Raw genomic sequence first — 12,643 nt, 5'->3', positions numbered from 1 at the left:
TTAGTTTTCCTTTCATTGGTGAACACTGAAGGAAAGGATGAAGACCTACATGGAGTCTGTTTTCTGTTGAACAGGTAGGTGCCATCAGTTCAACAGTAAGCAACATTTCCTGCATAGACATTGACAGGCCTTTTGAATATCTGTGATATTGCAGCTATTATAAAAAAAAAACCAAAAAAAAAACCAACTAAGTATCCTAAAATTAAACTATTTCACTCAGTGGTTTTGACTCACTGCTACACTGTAGAAACAAATAAAGCCTGATTTCTCTTTTCAGTTTCCAACAAGTACGGCAAGAGACTGTGGACTTTTGTTTTCACAAATAACACAAAAGGAAATTCATTAATACAATAAAAAGATGACTTCTGTTTTTTTTTTTTTTTAGTTTTAGTCAAATCTACCCTTTTGAAAAAGAGGTATCTCATAAATATATTAATTGTGTTCTTTTTAAGTGAAAAAAACTCAAAGGGAGGATATGAGAGTAAAAGGTAGAGGAAGACAGCTGAGGGAATATCCAAGTTGAACAAGAGGAAACAGTCAACCAGAACAAATGATGTACAGTGACAAAAGAAAAAGGTAAATGATGTAAAACAGAGATAAAAAAGAAAGATTGATTCCGGCATATTATCATCACAGGTAACACGAGCATGTTTCCTTAAAAAAAAATCAAACATTTACCCTTCGTAAGACAATCTGTGTCTTGTAATTATGGCGGCACCTGTGACAATAATTGTCCAATTTCAAAAAGTGATTCAAAATCATCTTAATTGCACAAAATTTCCATCTCTTCTGAAACTGTCATGCTGTGTTTAAGCACTGTAGGGTTAGTTCCAGTGCTTCCAAGCACTGTTTAAAAAGCGCTACCTTTGCATACTAATCTGCATGTGTGTAGTTCAAGACAGAATTAAATCCAAAACAAAATGTGTAAAATAAATTCTGAATAACATCGTAAAAATGTTGATCCAATGACATTCTGATGATTTAACACACCGATTCCCAACCTTATTGGCTCATGACCCTTTAACAGAAGGACGTTTCTACTTATTTATCTCAAACTATTGCATTCTTTAGTTTGAACACTTTTTAGAATATTAACAGCACTGTCATTATGAATCCAGTTATACAGACAAAAAGAAAACATACATCTATAAGATGGTTTTGAAGAAGAATGGTTATATTTTTCGTTCTTTCCTTTCCTCTTGTCTTATGTCATTCACCTCAGGTTGGGAACCACCACCGTATAAGACACACCAAAGAGAAAGAGGTTAATTTCCCACAGGTGTGTTCAATATGTGTTTAATCTCAGATGAAACAATCTATCTCTGATGCAGAAAAAAAACACATTCTAAACAAACATTTGATGGGAAAAAATTGCTCCTACATGCAACACAAAATAGAAAAAACAAATCAGATGTAGATTTTCAGAAAATCACCATGAAGCCTTTTATGCAGCCTCTAAAAAGATTTTCCTTTAATGCCCAGAAAAGGGTGCAAAGTTAAGAAAATGCTTCACAGAACTAATGAAAAGTATTTCTTGTCTTATTCCATTTGTAACCAAAAGCCTCTAGACAACAGTATTCCTCCTGCAGCCCAGTCACACCATTTCACTCCCTCTGCTGTGTTCTTAGCTCACAGCGCCCCTAGTGGCCACGTCCACCATCTACACATGCAGCTTTTCTATTCCAGCACTGCTTTCCAAACACTTTCCCACTGCAGTTCCAACCAACTAAACACGCGTGCACCAAGCAGCCTCATCAGATAAGAACGTACTCCAAGGCACATCAGAGATGATTTTACAGTTAGGAGTCAGAACAGAACTGCAGAGCTGTCTCTGCAGCAGGTGAGACGATAACAGCAAAAAGGGAGAGAAGAAGAAAAAAAAAATCAACAAAGCTTCTTGTATGATTTTCATTGTACTTAGCCAGTAAAATTACAGTGAAAATAAAAATATATCTCCAGTTTCTAGTGATGCCATGGCAGCCCCTGAAGGACCCCTGGAGCTTCCAGGAACAGAGCCCTGCAAAGGAGCCAAGTCACTGCAGTAAAATGTTGGGCTGAAAAAGACACTTTTCCAGCCAATTTCAATCTTTTTTTAAGCATCCAAACGATATTTCTGCTCTATTACAGAGTCATATGATTGAGAATATAACAGAGGAAGAAGGAAAGACGGGGAAGAAAGAGAGCGAGAGTTTAGAGGGGGCGGACGTATCAGATTCATACCACCCCACACTACCTCATCCCTTTTTTAGTTTATAACTGCCAAGGGTATTAATAATTAATGAGGACAATTCTCTGGCGTCTGGATGAGTCATACTTTCTGCTACTTGGTTTCCCAAAAGCCCCATAGGTTGGATTAACACGGAAACAGGAAATCTGAATTTTTAACCCTAAAATGGAACAGGCATGAATGTTTGATAGGTGCCTAAAAACAGATGGGAGCGGTGATACCTGCAACACAATGAGGCCTGTGCCAGAAAAAGCTTCAAACGCCTCAAAAGTGAGAGCAAATTTGGGACGTTTGGATGCGGAAATAACAGGAAAAGACGCAAGAAAATAACACGCAAAGGAAACTGAATGAGGCTACATCAACACAGGCAAAAAATAAATGGTTTGAGATCTGACTGACATTTTTGGAGCATCACAAAGAGATCTGAACCACAAAACCAGCACAAAACCAGAATTTGAATTCCAAGCTTCAAATGTTTAGTTTGGCATAAATATTTTTGCTTAAAATCGCAATGCCTTAACTGATACTGATCATGTAATGGTATGCCTTTTTCAGGTGGCTTAAATATGTTTTGCCGCCGGTCCCCCATCCACAGCAGTGCATTGCTTAATGTCTGTGGGGGTTCTTCTGCAATCTTTACAAAACTGGGAGCGTACTGACTGCCATCTATTGTGTTTAATATAGATAAGTACCTCTTACAATCCCACTTCAAAATATCTGAACTATCCTGTTGAAGGGGATTTGATGTGGTCCAAAAATTAAAAAAAATAAAATAAAGATGGTGGCAATGGCGTAACACACAGCAACACCTCTGATGTAGTTCAGAACTCTATAGCAGAGCACAAATGGTTTCATGGCCTTAGGTGCAACAAACAGTTAGTCTCATAGTTTCCACAGCTTCCTTGAACTAATCACACTAAGCAAACATACTGTTTATTATTCTTGAAGGGCAGCCAGTGTTTGTACATGAACAAAACAAGGTACATTCTGTCACTCGAGATGGAGTCTGCCCAACACTGAGCTGTCACACAACCCCACTAGCTATAGGAAAAAGTCAACACAGGGTTTTAAGGAGCTGGAAATTTCACTGGAAGAATCTTTTTTTTTGTTTCTTTCTTAAAGCACAGCCACCTTGAAAAAGCTCAGAGGATGTCAACTAAAAGAAATAGGGGGACACAGTGCAAATAGGTGCCGATTTTAATACCTTTGATTTCAACATGATTATACAAGAGAAAATTAACCAATATACAGGAGATTTATGACCGATAGAAAATTGTATTTATTATACTTTCCAAGATACATTCTATTCATTTGTAATGTCAATAAACACTCATAATTTTAACGTAACAATACTTTTTAAATAAGGACCGGATAGAGTTAAGTTGATAAAAGAATTTTGAAAGAGAACCTGCCTTGACAATATAACCTCAAACTAAATAAATTAAACAAAATTATTTGAAGCCATCATGACCGAGCATTTTTTTTCTTTTACTAATATTGCACATGGTGTTTTATGATATGATTCGGCCCAGATCTGACAATTTAGAGCTTCAGTTTCCTTGAATGTCTCCATTCCCATCCCAACCATTCTGGAACCATATCAAAGTTTAATGCACATTTATTTTGGTTGCATAATGTTAATAAGAAAACCTTTTACAAGATACTGTGGGAGATATAAGAATAAGGAAACTGCTTGAAAACTTTACAGACTCTATCAGGCCTCGGCTTGTCGTGCGACACAATAAAAAGGAAACACCACAGATCACATTTCACAACCCTCGTCCGGCGGGTCGAGTTCCTCAGCGGACTGAGAGAAACAAGAACCCTTGAATCGACTCAACAGTCACTTCTGGTGGCCTGAATTAGCTCTGATGCATCATTCTATCAAGTCCTTTCCACTCTCTGAGTATTATTCTTTTTAAATAATACCAATAACTCTTTAAATAATCCTGCATAGAAAAATAAATTAACTATGTTAAATTTTTTCTTTACTACGAATTGAGAGCTGACAAGGGGAGGTGGATCACCGATTGAATTATATTAGCTGTTTGTCTGATAATTCTGGCTTGTAGTCTCTTGATGATGATGCTCCGTCGTACAGTGTGTGTGCGCATGTGTAGATGTTTGTCCTTCCTTGTAATTTACAAACCAGTCCCACAGATACAAATAATGTAAGACTTACAAAATAAATTCCAGGTTACGCTTACATGGCAAGCAGCTTTGTAATTTTTTTATCCTTGGGTTTTCATTTTTCAGAAACAACGTCCTCTGACAGTGTTATGTGCCGTTAGATTTCACCCAAAACATACAGTTGACTGTAAGTAGCAATTTTGAAGAGAAACACAACTCCATTCAGAAGACACTATATTTAACATGGCTCTTTACACAAAGAGAACAAGTCATGAAATCACCCCCCCCCCCCAAAAAGAGTTTTTCGCAATGCCTTAAACAGGAGCCGCTCAGCCTCCCGGCAAAGAGCAGGTGTACCGCTACTGGTGTGTAATCCAGACAAGGTGGCGGAGAGTCTGCAGCCGACTCCAGAGGGCATCCCCAAGAACAAACAGAACATCCCCGCAAATAAAATTTAAAAAAAAATAGCAAAGTAGCATCCATTGAGTCACCAACTCTTAATCTCATCCCAGAAGATTTTGGATACTTTCCAGAGCAAAAGAACAACAACCAGCCCTCCTTTTTTTATTTTTCTCGTATTTTTTTTTTTTAAAATGAGGGGTTGAAGACGGCAAGGTATATTCTCAAGCACTGTTTTCAAGACCCTTTGATTTGGTTGGAAAAACAAAAGGAGGAGAAAAAAAGAACAACAAGAACAACAAAAATAAGAAGATAAGTACCCATTTCATTAGCAGCAAAAAAATACTATGACTGTCTGGTTGCTTTTTAGGGTGTCCTGTGGTATGTATGTGGGATTCATACATGTAGTGGCATGGATAATCCAAAAAGGTCTTAAACTGTGAAATAGATCCACGCTGATTCTAGTAATAGCTTTTGTAGTGTGGAGCCATTTTGTCCATCTCTGCATTGGTCATTAAGGATTTCCAGAAGGCACTTTTTCGCTGTGTGTGGGAGTGTGTGTGCATGTGTGGCTGCAGAGAGGGAAATGAGGATAGAGAACTGGGAGGGGGGTTGAATGGTGTGTGTGTGTGTGTGTGTGTGTGTGTGTGTGTGTGTGTGTGTGTGTGTGTGTGTGTGTGTGTGGCCAGAGAGGGAGAAAGAACCAGAGAAAGGCAGATGTATTTGGCTGTCTGTCTGCCTATATGTATGTGTCTGACTTCCTCCTGTATGTGGGTGTAATCAATGCACTAAATCAAACACAACAATCCCTACATTTTACTCAGTGCAGTCTGCTCCTCAAGCACCTGCAGGTAATCAGGCGTTCCTTGGAGCTTGGCTTTCAGCTCGTAATACTCACTTTTTCTCTGCTCCACCACGATCTTACTGTGGTTCCCGCCTATCAGCGACGACTTCTTCATCTTTTTATCCAGCGTTTTCTCTGGGTAGCGGATTTCGTACCCGCCCATCCCTATACTGTTGAAATCTCTTTTGCTGTCCAGGAAGTTCTGGATGAACATGCTAGGCTCTCGGTGTGGGAGGAACTCCTCGAGTTCGTCGATGGTGCTGAGGCGTTTGTTGCGCTCCAAGGTGGAAAGCGAGTCTTTATCCTTGTCAGCGCTGTTCCGGAGGATGATCTTCTGCCTCTGGGAGTCTGCAAACTTGAACCCGGCGTCCATGTCTGAGGAGCGTCCGATCCCGCAGGTGTGGCTCTTGCCGATGTGCTCAATGGTCTGGGGGATGAATGTCTCGCCTCCCAAGTCGTCTCCTGGGATGGAGCCTTTTTTGCCGGATTTGTGGCTGTGTCTGCGGAGCTGCAATGACATGGAGCCACACTCCTGATCCCCGAGCCCCTCCTGCCTGCCCACTGGTTTTTTATTCCGCCTCAGGACAAAGACTAGAAGGCAGAAGGCCACAAATACAGTAAGGATAAGCACTACGAGGATGCTGAGGATCATAATGGAGAGAGGCACAGGCCCTCCCGGTGGTGCTTTGCCAACTCCAGCAGGCGAGACTGAGGTCAAAACAGGGGTGGGGCTAGTGAGAATAAACGGTGGTCTTGCAACAAGCTTAGGACACAGGATCTCATTTTTCAAGAGACGCAGCTCAATGTTGGAGAACTGCACAGGGGAGGCACATTTCACCTCTTTGGCAGCCACTCCATCACTTAGCTTCTCTAGCCAGAGTTTGAGGGCAACAAGATCGCAGGAACACTCCCACGGGTTCCCTTCCAGGTCTATCTGGGTCAATGATTGCAGCTTGTCCAAGACACCACTCACTGGTAGGGTCATGAAGTGGTTGTTTTTCAGATTCAGCCTGGCTAAAGAGACACCCTCAAACACATATGCGGGGAGACTCCGCAGAACATTGTTGTTGAGATACAGGAGTTGTAGGTTCGGCATGGAGTCAAAGGTACCCGCTAAGATTTCTTTTATGGCATTGTATTCCAAATATAGGTACTGTAGGTTTGCCAGACCCAAAAACATCTCTGGGTGTAACTGTTCAAGCTGGTTTCCATTCAAATACAGTCTCCTCAGATTAGTGAGGTTAGCAAACACACCTTTCTGGACTGTGACTATCTGATTGCTGCCAAGATGTAGCAAATCTAAGCCCTCAAAGCCTTGGAAATCAGACGGGCTTATGTCACGGATGTAATTTCCACTCAGGTGAAGTTTCTTGGCATTTGGTGGTTTTGGAATGAGATCAGCTAAGTTCTTAATATTCCTTTCCTGACAGCTGACACTGATGCCAAAGTCAGAAGGGTGGGCTTTACAGCTGCATGGCTGTGGACACATAAATGGAGGGGTCCGTGTCTGAAAGGAAACAATCTGGCTATTTCTTCCAAAAGGGGGTAAACCAGCTACAATACCATTACCGTAAATCTTGGATGAATCTGTGGTTTTTGGCGATTTTGTGGCAATGGGAGCCACAGTGGTTGGGGACATTTTGGAGGGGGACTGCCCATTATCAGGTGGTGCGGGCGGCATCCTAACATCAAAGTCACTTCCTGTTCCCATGGGACAAAGCTCCTGTTTGTTGGTTTCTTTCAGGAGCCTCCCGTACAAGTCACTTGGGGTTTCACATATGGCCTCGCCGATAAAAATGTTATAGGGCATATTTTCAAGCCATGCCTTAAGAGGTGCTAGATCACAGGTACAGTTCCAGGGGTTGTCGTCCAGCTGCAGTTCTACAATGCGCCCAATATGCTCCAGAACCCCCAAATAAGGAAGCTTCTGGATCCTGTTCCCCCTTATATCCAGGTGTGTGAGCGAGGCAAAGCGAAATATGTTGTCAGGAAGTGCCTGTATGAGATTATCATTCAGGATGAGCACTTTTAGCTTGTGCAGTTTGTTAAATGCTCCCTTTTCAATGTATTTTATCAAATTGTAGTCAGCCTGTAGGTATTCCAAGTTCTCTATCCCTAGAAAAGTGTCTGCTCGCAGCACCTTTAACTCGTTATTGTTCAGGTGCAGCTGTTTCAACGCGCTCATCCCCATGAATGCTCCACCTTCGATGTTCTGCAGTTTATTGTTCCCCAGCTGCAGTGACACAGCGTGGGTGAAGTTCAGGAACGAGTTTGGGTAGAGTATGATTAAGAAGTTGTTCTGGAAATTCAGGTGGTAGAGGGACGAGGGCGGCGGGATGAGCTGTGTGGGTCGATAGACAGTGATCTTCTCGCAGTTGGCGTATAGCACGTTTTCCACCGACATGCAGGAGCAAGCGCTGCAGGTCTCGGCCATCAAGTCCGAGGCGGACGGGTCTGCCATCTGAGGTCCGTCCAACATAGAGGGGGAGGAGAGGGAGGAGGAGAGGGAGCCGGAGATGGAGGAAGAAAAGGCTGCCAGCAGGAGTACGAGCAGCATCTTGCCGGTTAGAAATCCTCCCCCAGAAAACCATTTAGTAACCTTTGGAGAGGGGAAGAGACAGGTGCATGCACAAGCATTCACACACACAGGCGCACGTATGTGCATAGAAGCCCAGAGACGCATGTGCGCACACAGACAGACAACACACATACACACACAGAAAGCAAACCATCAAAATGCATATTTGACATTGGATATACTTTAGATTTTAAATCATTTTAAGCATTTTTTAAATTGTAAAAACCACATAAACATATTTTTAATGAGACAATATGCAAATATACTTGTTCAAGGTGCACCTTTTAATTACTGCACTTTTTTAAAAAATTGGAATCACTGTAGTGAGTTTGACACAGTGATTCACTCTCATGATTAGAAGCCACAAATCTTTGATACAGATTATTCAACACTGCAGGAAAAGTACCATATGTTCCCGAAATTACTGAAACCTGGGAGCTGCTGCACATCTATGCATCTTATTCTGATACCCAAAGCGTGAAGCACCATTTCTGAAAATGTCTAAGACGGCAGCACGACTATATTCTTCACCTCTCAGCATATTCAACATAATCAAAGTCAAACGGCTGCAGTTCTCTTTATCGTGGAGGTCTCATTTGGAGCCAGTCAGCAGCCGCACCACCACCACCACCGCCGCCACTAAGCAGCACATTCAGGTTATTTAGGAAAGCAACTGTGAGAGCGACGGGAAGAGGAAGAATTGGGACTGTGCCCATTGCTGACATGTTGAGAGGGTTTGAGCGGCACGAATTAATCACACAGAGCAGCTTTATTTTTCGCCAAATTTGACACCAAATTGAAAAATAAAGAAAAATGCAGCTCAATTCTTCAAAAATAAATAAATAAATAAATAAAATAAAATAAAAATCAGGTCATTTTAAAGGATGAAAAAAACAGACTTACCCAAAGCTGGGGTGGTAGTGAATGCGGCTCCCTCTGGAGACACGGGGCAGCATTGGTGAGACATGGATGTGCGCAAACAGTCCTCCCAGCTGAAGTAGAATGCAGACAGTTCTCGGGGCGCAACAAGGTTTCTCCAGCCCCCTATATCCCCATGTAGGCTACTGTATATCAAACCTGAGCCAAGTAAACTGGCGGGGGTGCGGGTGGAGATGGAGAGAAAGGAGGAGGAGGAGGAGGAGGGGAGGAGGAGGAGGAGGGGGGAGCTCCGATTTCACCCGATGCGTCTCTTGCTGACGGGCTCCTCTTGCTTGGAAAAATCACCCCTCTGGTCGTTTGGTCCCCAAGGTGGTTGTACTACCTCCATGGGAGAGCATTCATTTGGTTGCAGGAGAGATAGAGAGAGACGGCGAGGAAGCAGAGGAGAGAAAGATAGGGAGAGAGAGAAAGGGAGAGGCAGACAGCTTTTAGAGATCTTGACAGCGCGTCCGGCGACTCCAAGGCGTGAAAAAAGGCGCAAGGCGGTCGGTGATACGGTGAAATAAGTCCGTCATTCTTGGAGTTTTTTTTTCTGGAAAACGGAGGATGAGCGGAGGAGAAAATGGGAAAGAGAGAGAGAGAGAGAAAGAGAGAGAGAGAGGGTGGCCAACACTGTGCGTCTGGCTTCAGCTCGGCTCAGCAACCCCCAACGATCCAATGAATAAATACTGGTTTGTTTCGAGCGAAGTTGCGCACAGGGATAATGCTTCAGAGGGCGAAAGCAGCCAAAACGCTCCCATCAGGTTGTGTGTATCAGTGCGTTATTTTCCATGGAGGCAGCATAAATCCAGTTCTTTGCTCTGAGCGCGTGCAAACAGTTATTTTCTCTTCAGTTTATTCGCACGCAGCGGCAAAAGACATTTCTGTCTTCATCCAACTGGATTTTTTTTTCTTTAAAAGGACGGATGTTAAACAAAACAAGAAGGGCTATATCGAAGCTCCTCTCCCGGACGCAAAAGAAAAGCAGAGAGAAACAAGTCAGGACAACAGAAACCGGTGCGTAAAAATGAATAATGCAGTTATTCAGCCTTTAGTCCGCTGCAGTCGTTGCAAGTGAGGAGCTGGAAACTCCGCGCTCCCATCGGTCCACTGGAATATGTTATCAAAATCAACTAGGGAGAGGATTTTTTTTATAGCCAAAAATATCCAGTCGGAGGTAAATGGAAAGAGTTAAAAAAGAAAGGAAGGCGAGCTTGCGTTTCTCCCCTCCTGTAACACAGAACAGTATCCGTGTCAGGCGCATAAGTATGCTGGCTCCTTCTGCAGCCGCATTCACCGAGCTTCCCACACGACTAAAAGAGGAGAATGCAGAGATGTGGAGAGAGAGGAGGAGGGAGGGAGGGAGGGAGAGAGAGAGAGCGAGCGAGAGAGAGAGAGAGAGAGAGAGAGCGAGAGGGGGGGGGGTCTCTCTCTTATAAACCGAAAATGGGAGGAAAAAAAACTTCAGACCTTGAAACAAATCTGTTATTTTGAGCGCATGGCTTTATTTCTGACACTTTATTCTCATTTTCTAATTATATTATGTTTTGGGAAATTTCATTACAAAGGACGCTGATTTTTGTTGTTTTTCATGTATGAGTAACCTCCAAGGGATCAAGATCAAAGATGATGAAAAGGAAGGAGGAGTGTGTGTTTGGGGGGTAATAAAATAAAGGAGAAGAAGCTCTACCTGCCAAACCGTCGCATTGGACTTGACTTGCGCGACACGGCCTGAGCGCGCCCCCGAGGTCCGATCAGAGAGAGTGTGAGAGAGAGAGAGAGAGAGAGAGAGAGAGAAGGAGAGAACGAGTGTGTGTGCTTAAAACCGGGCACGGGAGCGCGCATTGTGAGCGGCATTTTAAATAGGAGAGAGAGAGAGAGAGAAGGAGGAGAGGGGGTTATTATTCAGGAGTGCTGCAGTCAGACGGGCTGCAAGAGGGGGGAAAGGGAGAAGGAGGTGGGAAATCAGTCAATCAGAGGCTTATGCGGTTCACATTTTCTTTCCCTTTTTGTGTGTTTTGCAGGAGAGAAGCGATCGGAGCAAAGAGGAGAGAGGAGAGATGGATGGAGCGGTAAAGAGGAGGAGCTGAGCGCCCCAAGGTACGGCTGCACCCCTGCTTCTAATATCATTTTCTACCAAATTGCATAAGCTCCTTAAAATGACTGACAACATCTATCCATATCTCTCTGTCTCTGCGTCTATGTCTCTGTTGATTTATTCATGTGAGATGAGTCCCCGGGCTGAGTTTAGAGGCAGCGTGGCGCAGCGCCACGCGCTCTTACCCATACAGCTGACACCCATGGGAGAAAAGGGAGTCGGAGCTGAAACCTGACATTGTTCGGCCCTCACCGGAAGCCTCACCTCTGGTTTCCTCTTGCAACAGGTGACCGAGCCAAGTGACGCACACACGAAAGCAGGCAGGAGAAAGGGAAGATGGGAAGTGTAGATGTCACCGGGCGGGCCCTGCGGCACGGGTGGATTTGTTTAATGTTAGTAATTATGATGATTCAGCGGTGAGGATGGATCTTATGTTGTTGGAAATTATGACACTTATGTCTCTGTTAACTGAAAGAACAGGCCTAAGTTTGCAGGTTGGATTAACCCACTACATAATTTCAAAATTTCAAAATAAAATCTGTGACAAGAATTAAACACCGAATGATGAATGCATTGATCATTTCGTTTTTAATTAGGCGTATTTGATTCGTATTATGCAACTATGATCTGGAAATGAAGGTGTCTTCTACCTGCTATAATGTTATGACAAAATATTTGACAGACCATCCATAGTTTTTGATTTTGAAAATCTATCAACATTAACTCTTGGTTAAAAAAAGAAAAAAAATACATCGAAGATATTCATCAACACTTATTGTGCTACTTTGCCTCAAGTTCATCTCCTTATGTACATACTAAGTGACAAAGGGGAATAAGTTAACAGCAAAGCTTTATATCCAAGTTTCCATACTTTTGAATGAATATTGGTAGTATTATATTGATATGATATGAGACTAGATACTGTTAAAGATTTTGGATATCTTGATATCATAAATGTTGGTTTTTTTCCTTGTTCTAAGGGCTGCATTCCTTACAGTTAAGTGACGTCATTTTCTGCAGTTACCATGTCGGTCAATTATGTTCTTTTACCAACTTATTATATCCACATTACTGATGAATATTCATCCAAAAAGATATCATGTAAATATTTTGGGACAGCACCAACAGGAAACCCCACAATATTGCATGTACTGAGGTATTTGGTCAATAAAACTTTGTCAAAGAGAGGCTATTTGATTTTCTCCAAAACATATAGTGCCATTTAATCATGATTCATTTTTATTATGCAGTGGCAATTAACAAACTAAAAACACAGAAAATGTAATTTTCAGGACGCTTTTTTTTTTTTAATTTGCCACACCACAGAGATAAGGTTGGACAAAACAATCCCAACTCAAGATGCACTGCCTTTATTATTATTATTATTATTATTATTATTATTATTATTATTATTATTATTATTATTGTTATTATTATTGGAGCTTTCAA

General features: G+C 42.2%; 1 protein-coding gene and 1 long non-coding RNA gene across 2 annotated transcripts; one reads left to right on the top strand and one right to left on the bottom strand.

Annotated features, from left to right (window-relative positions):
- Positions 1-3,406: 3,406 nt before the first annotated feature.
- On the bottom strand, positions 3,407-9,391 carry slitrk4 (SLIT and NTRK-like family, member 4). The gene is made up of 2 exons (XM_042493988.2): positions 9,082-9,391; positions 3,407-8,199 (listed from the first exon to the last, which is right to left on the bottom strand). Exon 2 carries the CDS (start codon positions 8,155-8,157, stop codon positions 5,566-5,568), a length of 2,592 nt encoding a protein of 863 aa, XP_042349922.1. The 5' UTR covers positions 8,158-8,199; positions 9,082-9,391; the 3' UTR covers positions 3,407-5,565.
- A 582-nt stretch (positions 9,392-9,973) lies between these two features.
- On the top strand, positions 9,974-12,379 carry LOC148188976 (uncharacterized). Its single transcript, XR_015777309.1, has 3 exons — positions 9,974-10,113; positions 11,121-11,196; positions 11,325-12,379. It is a non-coding gene; the product is annotated as an uncharacterized LOC148188976 (long non-coding RNA).
- Positions 12,380-12,643: the final 264 nt, after the last annotated feature.

This window comes from Plectropomus leopardus, chromosome 8 (assembly GCF_026936395.1).
Source record: "Plectropomus leopardus strain MGB_pleo_1.0 chromosome 8, ASM2693639v1, whole genome shotgun sequence".
NCBI lineage: Eukaryota > Metazoa > Chordata > Actinopteri > Perciformes > Serranidae > Plectropomus > Plectropomus leopardus.
The sequence above is the reverse complement of the archived record's forward strand: the minus strand, read 5'-3'. Positions and strand labels throughout refer to the sequence as shown.